This window comes from Chenopodium album, chromosome 23 (genome assembly GCF_948465745.1).
Source record: "Chenopodium album chromosome 23, dcCheAlbu1.1, whole genome shotgun sequence".
Taxonomy (NCBI): Eukaryota; Viridiplantae; Streptophyta; class Magnoliopsida; order Caryophyllales; family Amaranthaceae; genus Chenopodium; species Chenopodium album.
Window position 1 is genome coordinate 9,199,795 of NC_137856.1, and position 18,272 is coordinate 9,218,066.

At 35.0% G+C, this 18,272-nt stretch overlaps 1 protein-coding gene across 1 annotated transcript; it reads left to right on the top strand.

Moving 5' to 3' along the window:
- The first annotated feature begins 472 nt into the window (after window positions 1–472).
- Window positions 473–1,720, top strand: LOC145606992 (F-box protein At2g26160-like). The gene has a single exon (XM_081662792.1). The coding sequence runs from the start codon at window positions 473–475 to the stop codon at window positions 1,718–1,720; it is 1,248 nt and encodes a 415-aa protein (XP_081518918.1).
- Window positions 1,721–18,272: the final 16,552 nt, after the last annotated feature.

The window sequence follows — 18,272 nt, forward strand, 5'->3', positions numbered from 1 at the left end:
TAAAAGTGGAGTAATGTTTAATTTCTTACAAACTTTATTATTGTGTAATTATTATGGAGTTACATCACAAGGGAAATTGTTATGCATATGAAGAGTTTATCAATTTAACTAATCATTAATACATGGAGGTTAATGCATGGAGTTTTCAATCATTAATGATATGGTATGATTTGGCGACACATCATATGCCAAATGGCAAAATTGGTGACACATGGCAAAACAACATGTCTTGCCATGAGTTTTAATATATATATTGATATTGATTGATTGATTGATATTTAGTTTTATTTGTTTGATGTAATTATGGACAACACTTAAGGAGTAAGGGTGATGTAATAATGAGGTGGAAATAAGCCATAAATAATTGAAATTTTAATTTGTCAAGTTTGTATTTTTTATTAACCAACCGAATTCCATACTCCCATTCTCATATTTCTGGATCCGCCACTGGGAAAACCCTAAGCCTTTTTACATGGCGATACGAAACTGGGGAGAATTTCCCTTAGATGTGGCCATTGAAATCGCCGACAAAATAGAATTCTTTGAAGATGTTGAGGCCTTTGCTGGGGTTTGTACTTGTTGGAGACGTGCAGCAAAGCTTGCTGAACGATCATCATCATCATCATCTTATCAAAAGCCATGGTTGATGCTGGCGGAACCGCCTCGCACTTCATACCGTCGGTTTTATAGCCTCTATAATTCCAAGGTTCGGCAAGTGGACTTGCCCGCACCATCAACGACACGACATCGTACCGCCTTGGGCTCTTCAAGCCTATTATTTCCACCAAAGGAGTACAAGAAGGAGAGCGACTGGAGGTACTTCTCTTCTTGTGGATGGCTGATTTGCGTAACCCAAATTGGTCTGGACATAATTCTCATGCACCCGCTTTCAGGCCAAATAATTCAAACTCCTGCATTACCTGTAACCATATTGCAGACTAAGGTGAACCTTAAATGGCATGATCGACTATACTTGCACATATTCCACAAATTCGCGCTATCAGAAAGTCCATCAACTACACGAGACTACACTATGGCAATGATTATATCTAGCACTCTAGCTTTCTGGGGGAGCGGTAATGACAATTGGTGGACGACTCCAAATGAGAGTTATCAGACTGAATTCAAGGATGTCATTTTTTATAAGGGAGAATTCTATGCCGTCCGCTTTGCTGGGGATATTAGGCATGTACAGGTTGTTGCTTGCGGCAATACAAGCCCTTGCACTCCTAGGTTAGTTGTTGAGTTGGGTTGTTACGAAGACAGTTATGCTGACAAATTCTACTTGGTAGAATCTGTTGGTATGTTGCTGCTCGTCTCTCGTAAGGTGGCCAAGTCCTTTAATAAGCACGAACAGGAATATGCCTACAAGACCGCGTCCTTCAAGGTATGGGAGGTGGATGTCATCGACGGGATACTAACACAGGTGAACAGCTTGGGTAATAGAGCCCTATTTGTTGGGTTTACCTCTTCTTTCTCCGTGGAATCATCTTTTGGTAAATTTTGGAACAAATACTATGATATGGCTGATTGTATTTACTACACAGATGATTTGTTGGAATTGTATTATCTATCTGAAGGTGGACATGATATGGGTGTTTATAATTTGATATCTGGCAAAACTACTACGGACCTCTACCAAGGTTTTTCGCGTTTCAGCGTTGTTACACCACCCTTGTGGGTCGAGACACCAAGGTTGTTTACTGCTAGTATGGTGTAAATCTACGGAAGGTGATAAACTCATAACGAGATTAGTCGGCTCATAAGCGACTCAAGTCTCAAATTCGGCTTAAGATTGTCAAGAGGCCATTGCAATTCACAATTCAATTAAGTTTTGTTTAAGACAGACTTGCTTTGATTTTATTGTGAAATGAATCAGGTGGACATTAATTTTATGTTAATTTTATTGTTAAATGGTTAATTTTATTGTTAAATGGTCAATTTTATTATAAAGTTTTATTATCCTACCTTTAATAAAATGTTGTGATTACCAAAATCAATTAGAACTAACGTTGAAATGACAATGAATGATTATTTCGACATAAAGACCTCTTGATGCCTTCATAGATAGATGTTAGCTTTTTCGCTTTTATTTTGTTTATAGAGCACATTTCTGTGCAAGTTGTGTGAACTAGATAGTTATTGGACAAAATGAACAAAGGCATTTAGTCTAGTCCAGGCATATTGAACGAAATAGTCTATTATATTTCCCAAATATTGAACAAAACGTATACTCTGTTTCTCATAAATTGAAAAAAATATTCTAATACATTTTGTAAGTTTGAACAAAATACAATTAATAGATAATAATCGGCATGGATAAAACCATACATGATTTTAATTTTATCAAATAATCGCTGGCATTGAGTATTTCATCAATTAACATAGGTGAAAGAATTTGAAGTTATTGACGGGTTTCTAATCTGCAATTTTGTACAGCTTAGAAGCTAATATACGACATAAATTATGACAACTTAATTTTATTGCAGCTATTGAGTAAAGTGTCTATCCCCTCATAAAATAAAAAAAATAAAAAATAGAGTAAAGGGTCTATAATTCTCCTTAATAACTCTAATTCTTTTGATGTAAATAGCTTACTGAATGATTCTATCATGTACTGGAGCCACCCAGAAGATATATTAGAAACTTTGGACTAGTCATATTGAATAATTGATATTTAAATATCATGAAACCCTTAACAACATATTTGGTTTGTAGTTGACTAGTTGAATATCCATTACAAATGAAGATAAAAAGTAGAATCGAACAAAATCAAGTACCAACATATTGGACAGAAGACAAGCTAGGTGAGTGAGCAAGACATGAAGCAATCAAGTGCTATTATAGCATGAATTGATATGGCATATGGGGATAGTAATTTGACAAATTGGAGCTTAATAAATTCGACAAACTAAATACTATAATCAACCAACAATAATACGAATGAAAAAGTTACCTTACTCCATTGTTGATAGCTTGAGCGTTTACTCTCTCTTCTTCTCTCCATTTTTTTAAAAGCAGACGGTGATTCTTATTTCGTAAAACTTGGTTCAAAACTACACAAGTACATATAGGATGGAAGGCGGGACTTTTAGTTCTTGTATTCTCAGTATATAGTTATATCCACATAGACTTGGGTAATTACAATTCGGATCGGGGTTTCAATAATCAATTTAATTTCGGGTTTAATTAAGTTACAAGTATAATTAGGTCAAGCTGTATAGCGGGTATGACTTTGAGTGAGTATTGGGGACTTTCGAATCAAATGATTATCGAAGTTGTTGCACGGTTGGACGATTGGGTTTCTTGGATTCGGATTAATATTGGGTTGTTCGGGTATGATCGATTAATCTTGTATTTAAAGGTTACTAGTTTTGTTTATTCTTATACAGTACTTCGTATGTAATCAAGGCTAATTTTGTATGATGATTTTCAAAAAGTGAAACTAGTTTGTGACACAAGCGATACTTTAGATTTTATTTTTAAAAAATGAAAAAATTACCTTAAGTTAAACAATTCTTCCCCCGTTTCTATTTAATTGACATGTTCAATTAGGCACATATATTATGGAGAGAATGGTGGTGTAAACTAGCATGTAAGGTATACTAGGTTAGATCCCGTGCCATGCACGGTTATTTTAATTACTCCATATTTTCTTTTTATAAATTAATTTATGCATTTATGGCATACAAAATAAAAAGTTAATATCTTTGTAGAATAAATTATATTCCACCATAATTACACTTCTGTAAAAAGATTATTTATTTCCTTTTCAATCCGTACTTAATTGGGCAATAACATAAGAAAGGTAAATATATTATTCTTTGTTTATTTGGTTGACAAAAAAAACTTTTCTTTTAGATAACTTCTTTAAATAAAATTAAAAAAAAAATAAAAAAAAAATACTAAGGACACACCAAGAGATGACACATGTCATTGATATGGTGTCTTTTAGTGTGTATATATATATATATATTATCTTACACAAAAGAAAACGTATCAACTAAAAAATAAACTTCCTAAAAATGAATATGTGTCAACTAAAAAAAACGGAGGTAATTAAGTATGATATAGGGATAAAAAGAGAGATAAGTAGTTTATGTTTTACAATTAAATAGGAAATTGCATAATATGTTTAAATTCCAAGTTGATAAAAAGTGATAGCTCATGAGTCGATAATAAAAAGGAAATTATTAATGGGGAAACAATGTGGAATATATAATTGTCCACTTGGTAATAATAGTTGCAATTTCAAAGGGTGTGAGGGATACAATACAGTTCAAATTTTTATATGTGCCATCATACCATCCATCCTTGTGTTCTTTGTTTATGTTCTTTATATTTTTCTTGTTCTTAATTTTCATTGACTTGTTCTGCATTAATCAAATACAATTACACTCTTGTTTTCTAACAGGAATAAACTAAATTATGTTATGGTAATATTAATCTATACATATGTATATTAGTTAAAAGTGTTCTCATACAGAATGTGTGCCAATGTATTAGAATTGACAACTAAAAAAATGCTTATACAAAGACTTGAATTATTACTACCTTTGCCATTCTATTTATTGTACTTTTTTACACAACAAAATTATAGTTAACTTGGATATATAAGAGGATAAATAGTGTTTAATTATACTATTTGTTCTCATTATATAATGATCATAAGATGATTCAACAACTTTAATTTTGAAGTTTGAAAAACTTCATATTGTTTTTTGATTGGAAAAATTGCTCCCATTAATCTGAACTTTGCCTCGTCCGCCGAAAATAATCTCAACTTTCGTTTATTATCTATTGCACCCAACTTTGGGGGGTATTAATTTTCGTTGCACCCAACAGGTCATCTAACCTGATGTAGCAGGTTACCTAGACACGTGTCAACACGTGATAGGTCCCAAAAAAAAAACAAAAATTAAAAAAAAAGGAAAAAAACACCCAGCCCCCCACCCTATCCCGGAAAACACCACACCCCCACCCCCTACCCCGCCGGAAAAACAGCCCCTTCCCCGAAAACCCCTCCCCCGCTACCGGAAACCGCCGCCCAGCCACCCCTTCCCTTCCTGATCTCGCAATTCGGCCCTAAATTGGCCGATCTCAACCGCGAGTAGAAGAAATATGGTGGTGGATGCGGTTTTGAGTGGGGAAAGGAGGGGAGTAGTTCGGTGGCTGGGGTGTGTCGAAGGAGGTTTTTGGTGGCTGGGGTGGTGTTAGAAGGAGGTTTTTCGGTGGCTGGGGGTGTGTTAGAGGAGGTTTTCGGTGGCTGGGGGTGTGGGAATTTGAAGACTGCAGTGGCGATGGTGGTTGCCGGGGTTGCTCGGCGTGAATTTGATGTTGTTGGAGCTGTAGGGCGGAGCTGGGGTGGTTTTCGGGTAGAGGGAAGGAAAGGTTTCGCTGGTTTTGGTGGGCAGGGGTACCGGCGACCTGGGTAGGGTTGTCGGAGGTGGGGGCACAGGTGGTGGCGGTGGTGGAATTGGGCTGTGTTTGGATGTTTAGGGATTTTTCTTTTCTTTTTTTTTTCTATTTTGGGTTTTTTTTTATTTTTTTTTACAATTTTCTTTATTTTTTTAAAATTTTCTTTACTTAAATTTTTTTTAAAATTTTTTTTTTTATTTTTCTATTTTGGGTTTAATTTTTTTTTTTTTAATTTTCTTTATTGACACGTATGCAAAAAAAAAAAATCACAAAGGTTTACCTGCTTTACCGGTTGCAAGTCATTTGGGTGCAACGAAAATTAATACCCCCCAAAGTTGGGTGCAATAGATAATAAACGAAAGTTGGGATTATTTTCGAAGGACGAGGCAAAGTTCAGATTAATGGGGGCAATTTTTCCTTTTTGATTTAATGAAAAATAATAATTTCATATTTCTGATAAATAGTCAATAATTATTGAATATCTTTAAATCATAAAATAAAATAGGAAAAATGCACTTTAATAATCCCAACTTTGCCCAATTTACTTTAAATAATCCCAACTTTTGATTATTCTGCAACGATCCCAACTTTCACTTGTATTTTCTCTCTTCAAGCCAGATTACTGGTTACCTGTAAAAAAGGTTAAAAAAAATTACTTGACACGTGTTGCATTCTAATTAATTAGTTCGAAAAAAATTAATTTAAATTAAGAAACAAAAAAAAAAAAAAGATAAAGAAGACCACCTGCAGTCAGCCACCAAAAATGTTGGTGGCCTTCCTTCCCCAACCGCCAAGGCCCAACCCCAAACCACCTTCTAGATCCCTCACCCCTACTTTTCCGAACACCCTCACTCCCTTTAGCCACCGGAAACTTTCCCTTCGCACCTGTCGTTTGCGTTTTCCGGTGCATGGAGGAGAGAGAAAGTTAGGGATTTGCGTTTTTGGTGGTTTCGCTGGTGAGGAAGGTGAATTCGAGGGCAGGGGATGGTGTTTCAGGTGGTTTCGGGGGCGGGGACAGGGGAGGAAGACGATTTTAGGGACGGGTTTTGGTTAGGGATGGTTTCGGGGTTATGGATTTTGGCTATAGCTGTTTTACGGGGTAGGGGGAGGGAGGAAGGCCGGTTTTGCGGGGGTGAGGCGGTTTCAGGGGAGGTTGTGAAGGCTGAGGCTTGGGACGTGGTGGTTTGGTTGGGCTGGGGAAGGGAATGGCCACCGCTGGGCTGGTGGTGGCTGGTTTTTGTTTTTGTTTTTGTTTTCTTTTTTTTTTACTGATTTTTTTAAAAAAAATATTTTGGACCATTTACAACTTGACACGTGGCAAAACACCTACAATAATAAGTGGTTGACTAGCTTTTGTTGACCGGTTTGGGATTGATAGAAGAAAATGGAGGTAAAAGTTGGGATTAGTACAGAATAATCAAAAGTTGGGATTATTCAAAGTAAATTTAGCAAAGTTGGGATTATTAAATTGTATTTTTCCAATAAAATATTGAATATGATTCTCCTAATACAAATAAATCTTATTTAAGTTATGAGTTTTCAAAATAATTATCAAAGCACTAAGAAAAAAATAGCATGGTTGCTAAACGTAATCTCTCTTTACTTAACGCACCCTCTCAAAACCCCAATATTACCCCTTTTTCCTTTCCTTTTCATTTCTCTTTTCATGTTTCTGTCCTTCATTGTTATTAATATCGATTATTGAAATTTAATCATCATCACTTAAATTAAATTTACAAAACATAATATATAGGAAAAACTTTGAACAAGAAATTAGAAATCGATCATTCAATCAAATGGTTTTATATAATTGGGACGATATAGTGGGGTGCACTATTTCATTCAATTTGTGTGAAACAGTGAATACTATTTATTTTGGTCAATTTGTATGAAACAGTGCATATTGTTTCTTCAAATTGTATGAAATAGAAGTTCCTATTTCAGTGTTACACAAAATTGTCAATTTTGGAAAAAATTGTTCACTTTTTTTTTTAACGTTATGTTCATGATTAGTTGGTCAAATAATAAAACATCAATTATATTGGAAACTGCGCTTATAGTGAATTGTAAAAGCAAGGGACCAATAATGAATTGAATTCATTTGTAATCTAATGCACTTTCAATGACCCACTTATATAATTCATATGAATACACAGTGTGCCATACGATATATATTTGATAATCATATGCAATTCAATATTAATCTTTAAATTATTATAAAGATCATTATTATATTTTTATAATACTTGGCCACTTAGCAAAGAAGAGGGAAAAGGAAACCTAAAATTTTGATGAATGGTAAAAGTAAGGGTAGAGGTGTTGCGTCAGTAAAGAGAGGTTACAAAATAGTCAAACATGATCAACAAATTGAACAAGCTAAGTACTAACTAATAACTCGGGACATCGTCCGGACCACACAATAGTCAAATAATATTAAAACATGAATGACCTACACGGGGTCTAAACTACTACTTCGTATATAACTTACGGTATACTCCGTACTTCTTTAACTAAGCTGTAAACTATCAAATCAATTCAAATATAAGTATATAAATTGTTAGTGTATTATTCAAAGTCAAGATAAGGTCATCCCTCCGTAGGTGTCTTTTATTTTTGGTTGTTTTGATTTCTTCTTCCACATTGGAATAAATTGACAAGGTCTCAATAAGTCCACAAAACTTGTATTGTCTACAGTAATTGAAGGTTTCTAACTTTCAACCTTTGGAAAATTCAAAGAATTATGGGTCTACAAACTTCCAACCTTCAATTCGAAATATTCAAAATTCAAACTAATTATAGTACTTTATTTCTCTCTAATTGTTTATATATGTATTCATTATTATTTGCAATCAATTAGATTCACTTGAGGATCTCTATCCCTCCATCTCCCCTCGTGTGACGGGGGTTCAACCTAATCCCCCCTCCTATGATAGGAGGGGGCTCCCTGCACCTTATTTGTAAAAATAATAATAAAAATTAAAAATCAATAGATTTGCTTTAACCTATGTTTTGATTTACGAAACATTGCAAGACTCTGCTGGAAATGAACCTGTTAAATCATTAGTTGTCAATAATTGGAAGAACCTTTTTTCTGAAGATAACCAAGGTATGGGACAATCTGATATGCTATGCAATTATTTTCCTCGTACTGGTGATGATAATAGAGAAACTTTGAATGGACCGTTTGCAAGCTGTGAAATTCAAAAAGCTCTTTTTAGTATGGATCCTTATAAAGCTCCGGGCCCGGACGGTTTTCAACCCCTATTTTATCAAAGGTTCTGGAATTTGATCAACCCAAGTGTAGTCCGAGCTGTAATGGACATTCTTGAAGGTCGTTGCTTCCCTAAAGGGTTAACGGATCCCTTCCTTGTCTTAATACCAAAGGGTGACATTCCTTAGTCAGCAAAAGATTTTTGTCCAATTGGACTATGTAATATTACATACAAAATTGTGACAAAGGTGTTGGTGAATAGACTCAAACCTCTCTTACCTACCTTGATATCCCGACTTAGTGCAGTTTTGTTCTGAAGCGACAAATAACGGACAATATTATTATTGTTCAAGAGATAATTCACACAACGAGAAGAAAACAAGGAAGAGTCGGTTATATGGCTGTGAAAATCAATTTTGAAAAAGCATATATATGACAGATTAAGGTGGTATTTTATCAGCGATTCTCTTCTTGAGTTAAGATTGCCACAGAGAATTATTGACATTGTAATGTTGTGTATTCGGTCCACTAAACAGAGAATTTTGTGGAATGGTGAGCTGACTGAGGAATTTTCTCCCACTAGAGGCATTCGACAAGATGATCCCCTATCTCCTTATATTTATGTGATTTGTATGGAGAGACTTGCCCATTTGATCGATAGACAGTGTCGAGTGGGGACTTGGAGACCGGTTAAAGCTAGCCGAAATGGACCTTCAATTTCCAATCTTGCCTTCGTTGATGACCTGATATTATTTTGTGAAGCTTCAAAGGATCAAGCTGGGCTTATGAGATGTTTCTTGGATAAATTCTGTCAAGATTCGGGGAGTAAAGTCAGCCTTAGAAAAAGCCGCTTTTATTTTTCTCACAATACTACTGAAGAAGCCAAAAGTGATATATGTGCAGCCTTAGGGATGGAGGAAACTGAAGATTTGGGGAATTATCTTGGAGTTCCTGTTATCAATGGGAGGGTAACCAACGAGAACTACCAATTTCTAGTTGACAGGGTGAACTCGAAATTGGATGGTTGGAAAGCAAAAACCTTATCTATGGCTGGTCGTGCTACTTTGATTCAATCTTCATTGTCTTCAATCCCATACTATGTTATGCAAACAACAAGGGTTCCTAGAGGGATATGTGACAAAATTGATAGTAAAACCCGTGGTTTTCTATGGGGAAGCACAGATGAGAAAAAGCATATTCACTTGGTTAATTGGAACACCGTGACTGAACCAAAGGAGCGTGGTGGGCTTGGCTTAAAATCTATGAGACAGGTCAACTCGGCTTTTCTTTTTAAATTGGGTTGGCGAGTAATCACTGAACCCAACTCCCTTTTGTCTCGAGTTTTACGAAGCAAATATTGTCGAGGGACGTGTGATGTGGACATGTTTGTCCACAAAGCTGATGCTTCGAATGCGTGGCGAGGCATTATTGAGAATGTAGATATCTTGAGGCAGGGTATTGGGTCTGCTGTTGGGAATGGGAAGGACAATGGGTTCTGGTTGCAGCGTTGGGCAACAGACAAACCTTTAATCGAGCTTACTACAACAAGGCCTCCAGATTATTTGTTAGATGCGAAGGTAAAAGATTTTTGGGATGAAAATCAAGGGTGGTTGTTCGACCAATTTGCTGATTTTCTTCCTAGTCATGTGCTCAAGGTCACTCAATCTCATAAATTGATTGAGAATGAAGATGATATCGATAGTGTGTTCTGGAAAGGGTCACCTCATGGGGGCTTCACCATCAAATCGGCTTTACAGATTATTCGATACTCAAGCGAGGAGGAGTTGGCTTCGGATTATAATTGGAGCTATATTTGGAAATTGCAAATCCCTCAACGAATTCGATTTTTCTTGTGGCTAGCCCAACATGGTAAGTTGATGACTAATGCTACTCCTTTTTTTAGAAGCTTAACTGGAGATCCAAGGTATTTTATATGCAGATTTGTTGAAGAAAATGTTATTCATATTCTGCGTGGATGCCCGGCAGCAAGAGTTGTGTGGGACAAGCTTGGGGTGCGATTTGATAATCAATGGCAATGCAGTACTTTAGCGCAGTGGTTTGATGAATAAAAATTTATACCGTAAGTGCACGGTGTCTATTGTTAGCAGAGATTTAGCAAATACGGGTCGAATCCCACAGGGAGATAGGTTCTATTAGTTTTTGCCCAATTATATGAACTATTTATATAAACGAATAGTGATTTGAAGATTAATTAACTAAAGAATGACAATAATGAAAATAAGGTTGTTCTCAGATAAATTAAAGTCTAGGGCATACGTTCGGTCCACCATGCTTATACCAATCCAAGAAATGCAAACAATCCACTAATAAACAAACTAGATCGAATAATTAAAGCACTTGTTAATCCTACGGTCGGGAATTAACACTTACGAATTAACATATGTAGTTCGGTCGCTAACATAATCAAATTCGCCAATTGTAATTAAGCCTCTAAAAATATGATCTTTCAATTCTAATCTTTATTAGCTAAATAATTAACTCATGATATTGGCCAATTACATGAATCAAACAATAAAGCACAAATCAATTGGAATTATTCAAACCCTAATTCATAAATTTATAAATAATTAAGCATAATTAATCAAGGTATAAATATGGCTTCCCTCACTTAGCCCTAGAAAGCGACTACTCACTCATAATTGAAATAAACAAAACAAAAGAGATAAATAAACTTGAATTCATAATTAATAAAACAAATAAAGAACGAAAAGAATAATTGAAATACCTCGATGATTGAATTAATGGAGAATAAAACTAGGGTTCAACAATGGAGGAAGCAAAACTCAAACAAACGTTTTCTCTAAAAGAAATAAAGCATAAAAAGTCAAAATAAAATCTTCTCAAGTATTTATATTTTTGCCTCATCCTACATAAAATAAATAAATAAATACAAAAGTTATAATGCTATTGGATGACAATTGATGACATGGCACGAGAGAACCAAGGCTACGTGGCTCATCATCACTCGACCAGACCAGCGGCCGCAGGGTGGTTCCCGCGCCCTGGCAGTGGCGGCAACAACCTTCGAGGGGGCGCTGGACAGAGGTGCAGCCAGCCCTGGCCTGCGGTTGGCTGACTGCAATTCCTGGATTCAAATGCTCATAACTTCTGTTTTAGGAAGCTTCTCGGGGCGTGTAACCTAATCATTGGATAGCTCTTCAAGTCTAGTTTCTAATGCAACTTGAATCACTTCAATCCGATCTATAGAACTCGAGTTATGATCAAAAGAGTGAGCAAAGGTCATTTTTGATACCTTGCAAGCCTTCGTTTTTCTTCGTTTTTAACTCAAATTCGCTTCCGTAAGGTCCATAGCGACTCTCATAGATGCTATTTTCATTTTTCATGCATAAAATCCTTAGAGAAAACGTCCACGAGCATAAATCCCTCGATCAATGAACTCGATCTATCGATTTCCATTCAAATATCATCCGAACCATCTCTAAACACTTCGAAAGCTTCCAAATGACTATAAAATCACCTGAAACATTAAAAAAAATACAAACGGAGCGTTACAGAGCAACATATAATAAATTTTGCAGACATGACTCTAAAAATGACTAAGAAGACTATGAAAAAGCTCTAAAACTAGCAAAAATGTGCCTAAATAAAACTATATAAATATGATTTATCATGGTTCGAGGACAACTTGAAGGGGAGCAGCACTGGTAACATAGAAGAATGGCCTCGAATTTTCGCTATAGCCTGTTGGTGATTATGGAGATGGAGTAACGAACGCATATTCTCAAGAGAAGTGGATATCCCCCTGGATCAAAGTGCTTTCATCATGACAAGAGTAGGGGATATATGCAGAGCTTACGAGAATAATATTATGAGTAGGGTGCAAGGTAAGAGGAAGCACAGGGAAGCTTTGATTCGTTGGGAATTTCCGAGAGAAGGCTAGGTTCGATTGAACACTGATGGGGCTTCGAAAGGTAACCTGGGGCCAGCTGGAGCAGGTGGGGTTATTAGAGGGCATAGAGGTGAGCTCTATGAAATGTTTTCCATGAATTATGGAGTGTGTTCTTGTACAAAGGCTCAGCTTCTAGGGGTTATGCGTGGGTTGGCAATCGCGTGGAATGGAGGACATCGTTGAGTCCAAGTTACCGTCGAATCTGAAACTATCGTTCGTGTGTTGGTGGATCCTACTCCTCTAACCTCTCCCTTTATTCATTTGATACAAAAGTGTAAGGCCCTTATCATGAGAAGTGGTTGGGAAATTACCGTTGGACATTGCTACAGTGAGGCTAATCAAGTGGCAGATAGATTGGATAACTTTGGTGTAACGTCTACTCAAAAACTTGTTCTCTTTGAGGCGGTCTTGAAGGACCTTCGTGCCGTTTTATTGGAGGACTTGGGGGGAGTAACGAGGACGATGATGGTGCCGGATAATGGAACCTAGTCTTTAGCTTCGTAGTCTAGTAGCCGTAGTTTTATTTTGTTGGTTTTTTTGTTGCTTTTCTTTTTCGGTTTTTTTTTCTTTCTAGTTTGTTCTAGCTTTTGTTCTTCTTTTTGGGGCTTGGCCCTCGTGTTCACCAAAAAAACCTATGTTTTGATTTTTTTTTTGACACATAAATAGAATCAATGGTCAAACATAGTTTTTAAAGACTGTGTAAAAAAACACATGGTACAAAATATAAGAGTCTGAAGGAGTGTAATAATTTTGTAGCCATTATAATTACTAAATCACAGCTTCACATTATTTTTAATTTTAATCAACACGGTGTAGTGTTAGCATTTATATTAAATAAAAAAAACTCTTATTATTTAAATTGCAATTTTGGATTAGTAAGGAAAATTAGAGTTTAGACTTTACCTATCTAACAAATAACAAAGACATATATTCACTAATGACTATGTTGTTTTAAGTGAGTTTGCACTTTCAAAAAGGGAATTGTTAAACGTTGGACAGATACAAAATCTACCATTCTTCTAAATAAATAATAATAATAATAATAATAATAATAATAATAATAATAATAATAATAAAATCTACCATTGAAAAGTTCTCTATTCTTGTATTTTAGGAAAAATCGTCATAAATAATACGACCTTTCACTTATCTGCTAAAAACAAGTCGACCTTTTGATTATCTCTAAATAATACAACCTTTAGAGGGTATCCGTTTTAAATAGGATATTTTACCTGCAACTTAGATGACCGGTTAACCTTATTTATTAATTTTTTTATAAATTCTTTTAACATTTTAATTAACTCTTAATTAAATTTTAATTATGGTTAACAATTAAAAAAAGTAAAAAAAAAAAAAAAAAAAAACATCCTTCACCCACCACCCATTGACCACCAGCCACCTCTACCGCTACTCCCTTTCTCCAGCACTCTGTTGCGGCCCCACTCCCTGCACACCGGCGCCGGTCGCATTTAGATCCTCCCTCCCCCGGCGCCGGTGCCGACCCCTCCTTCTTTCCCTCTTCCCCTGAACAACAGCCCTCTACCCGAATTGAAACCCAGTCTCCTTAGCCCCGAAATCCTCTCCCTAACCCACGAAACTCCCTTCCATCCCCCACCCTCAAAATACCATAACCGGACCTCCACTATCGTCGGTGACAGTTTTGGTTAGGGTTTTTAGGGGTAAGGGGATGGATTTTAGGGGATTTTGTGGGTCGAGGAAAGGGGAATCGGGGAGCAAGGGGGTTGCTGGTTTAGGAGGAAGAGAAAACGCATAAAGGGGAGTTCGGGGGAGAGGGGAATGGGCACGGCCGACGCCGGGAAAGGTGGCAGCGTGGCTGGTGGGGGAGATGGGTTTATTTGTTTTAAAAAAATTAATTAAATAAATTTAATTTCTTTTAATAATTAAAAACATTAAAAAATAAAATTATACTGTCAAACCAATAAGATTATGACACGTGTCCCAATTTACTTGTTAATTAGGTTACAAACCGTTAATAACTTATTTTCAGCAGATACCCTCTAAAGGTTGCATTATTAAGAGATAATCAATAGCTCGACTTGTTTTTAGCGGACAGGTGAAAGGTCGTATTATTTATGACAATTTCACCTTTTATGGTCATTTACTTGATAGGTTTGGTTGTTCTATATATAATTGAGACCACACACAACATAACACAAAACACATAAATTATGTAATTATCCATATATTGCCAAAGTATAAAAATATTTGCACAAAATTCTCTTCTTTCTAATTTTTAGAAAAAAAAATAAATCTTGCTCCATTGAAAAACTATTATACGTAAGTATGGGCTATCTAAGTTATGTACTTATAGAGGTAATTATTGTCGTGTGTAGGGTGATGACAACACTTGATATTGGAGATAGATTAGCATCGTCCCAAGTAATCGCCCCCACATTGTTTAGAGAAATGTGGAAACATCAATATTCCTTACTAATTTGGTGTTGAAGATGGTTGTTACTTTGATGAACACAACTGGGTAGCTAATTCCTCCTTCAAGATCAATTGTAGTCATAATACCAATCCTCCAACACCAATTTTTGGTACTAATTTGGAGGTGTTGAGCATTTCAACAATAATTGGTGAGTTTCGCATTATGTTCAATGTTTCTTACAGCTGTTACGACCAAGGTGGGTTTGTGTATAGCTATTATAGTTCGTTCAACCTGTTAACATTCATGACATCTAGCACCAAAAACATGTTAGTTGTCATAGGTTGTGATGCCTATGCTTGGTTTATTAGAATTCGACGTGGCAAGAGATATCGGACAAGATGCATGACTGAATGTGTTAACCCAAAAGATGTGATTAATAAAGATTGTTCAGGAATTGGTTGTTGTCAATCCTCGATTCCTAGTGGAGTTAGCAACATTACAGTTAGAAGTTATAGTTTTTTTAACCATACTTTAGTGTACCGTTTTAATCCATGTAGTACCACATTTCCAGTGGCAAAAGACGCATTTATATTTGATCGAGCAAATTTGAGTAGTAGTTTTAACAGACTTTCGTCTCTCTCATGGGAAAAAGCTTACTGTAGTATTCAACTGGTCCATTGGAAAAAAGAATTGTTCAACGGTGAAAGCAAAAGGAAGTTGCTTGTGCAAAGAGAATGCTGAATGTTATGATCCATCGCATGAATTTGGATATCGTTGTAAGTGCAAAGATGGTTATTCTGGCAACGCTTACCTTCCTCAAGGATGCACAGCTACTTAATTACTCAACCCACCCAATGTTACTCGAGATTAAGTTAGGGTGCATGCTGGCAAAATAATTATACTCCATGTCACTTGTTTTTATGTATTAACTCTACAATTTTTTTTTGGAGACTTGGCTTTTGAATTTATATAATAATAATAATAATAATTAAATATTATTATTATTATTATTATGTTGATTTTAATAATAATAACTAATATGTAGCCCAAGCGTTGCACCGGGTTGTTACTTTAATTACTCCTTGTGATTATATGTACTAGATATATACTATAGTGTCTTTTTTAAATTGTACCTTGTGATTTGCTACAATATACATTTAATATTTGTTTATAACATTGTTGATAATTGGCTTAGATAATTAAATAACCCTACGTCCTTCTTATGATGCTGCATAATGGTTAAGGTGGATTGAGTGGTGATGTGGCATAGTAAGAGATTGAGTAGGTGACGTGACGTAATGAAAAGGGGTCTACGTGACACTTAAACGTTTTTTAAAATGCCTTTTAATTAATATACTAGTTAGTGACCCGGATTGTATTTTTTAGATGATAGTAGATATAGAGTGATTGAAACTTATAGCTGTTAATATTATTACTCCGTATTACAAAAATTAAAAAGAATCAATAAATTGATTGTGTTTTTCTCGAGATTATTTGATACTCCCTCTGTTTTTTTATATGCATCAGTTTGACCGGCACATTTGTCGAGACGTTACTTTGACCATTATTATCTTTAATTGTGCATTAGTAAAAATTGTAACAAAATTATATTATTAAACTAGACATTATGACAAATCTCATGATGTACTTCCTCCGTTTCTTTTTAGTTGACACGTTTCTTTAGTCACGTTTGCCAGTGCACTTATTCAATCATTAATATCTTTAATTATCGATAAGCAAAAATTATGAAAAGTTGATATTTTGAAAGTAAATAACGTGACGAATCTAACAAGATCCACATGACTATATTTTTCATTACGTATAAAGCACAAAACACGGTCAAAGGGAGGTGTGTGAATAGTGCTAAAGTCAAAACGTGTCAACTAAATAAAAATGGAGGTAGTATTATATAAAAACATTTATTTATTTTTTAGAGGTGAAAAAATTAAGTCAGCCATGATATGTGAATAGTGCAATTTGTCAAAGTGATGCATATAAAAAAAACGGAGGGAGTAGTTTAAAAGTCATATTTTTTGTAAATCGTAGATTACCATTATAGTCCTAAAAAACTAAACCGTTTGTAATCTTATCCTACTATACCATCGTTTTTTTCACTCCCTATAAAGAGTCCAATGTACGTATAGTATATATATTTCATTTTTTTCTTGTCATATCTCTTCGTAAAGTGTCGACCAAAATCAGCCAGTTGAACAATACTGCAAATAACACACACACCCACACAAAAAAAAAAAAAAAAGAAAGTAAAAAAAAAATCATATAAATAATTGAAAACTAAGAGGAATGACATCTAATTACATAATGTAAGCTATATTTCAACAAATGATCAACTTGTGTAAGAAGACATATTAACACTACACACGCCTTTGATTGATATGATAGAAAATTATAGAAAATTAAACGGTATGAAAACGAATATTTTCAAAAACAGAAAGAAGTATTTTTTTATTAAAAACAATCGTATCACAAGACTTTTCACACTTTTGCTTTGTTCGATAATTAATGACGTGAAAGATATTCATCACTGGGTTTGGTTTTTGGGGAGACACATTTAAGTGCCTACACAAATTATTTTTGCTTAATTGAAATTTTTTTACAAAATTTTTTTTAAGGTCAAGTGAACTTGGCAATTGTACTTTGTACGTGTGCTCATGATATTAAACACAACTAGCCTTCTGGCCCGTGCAATGCACGGGTTGTTCATATAAAATTGTATTGTGAGATAAGTGAGGAAATATCAGTAAGTTATTATAGCGTATGATATGTAATCGAAAACATGATTAAAGAAATTAAAATTTTGGAACTTTAATCGAAAAGAGGCTTAAATAGAAGGTGGAAATGCTAAAATTAAAGATAGAATAGGAAAAGGTTGAATTAAAGGGGAGAGAAGAAGATGAAGAGATGAAGTGTGTATGAAAGATGAAGTATAAGTTTAATGAAAGAATCTATATCTATACTTCTATATTAAAAAGCGTTCCTAAAACAGAGTATGTGCCACGTGTCACCCTTTTAAGCTCTATAAAAGTGCCAAGTCATCAATATATGCCACGTGTCATGTATTTAAACACTATAAATATGACATGTCACCTCCACAACAAGAATTAGATTTGACATTTTAAAAATGCTTACAACATGACTTGAACTTGAGACCAATAAGTACTATGATACAAGTCTTACCACCTTAGCTAACCATATATTGTGTTAATTTATCCAACAAAATTATAGTTAACTTGGATAAGATGATTAGTCCTTAATTATACTATTTGTTACATATCATAGGATAATTTAACAACTTATATTAA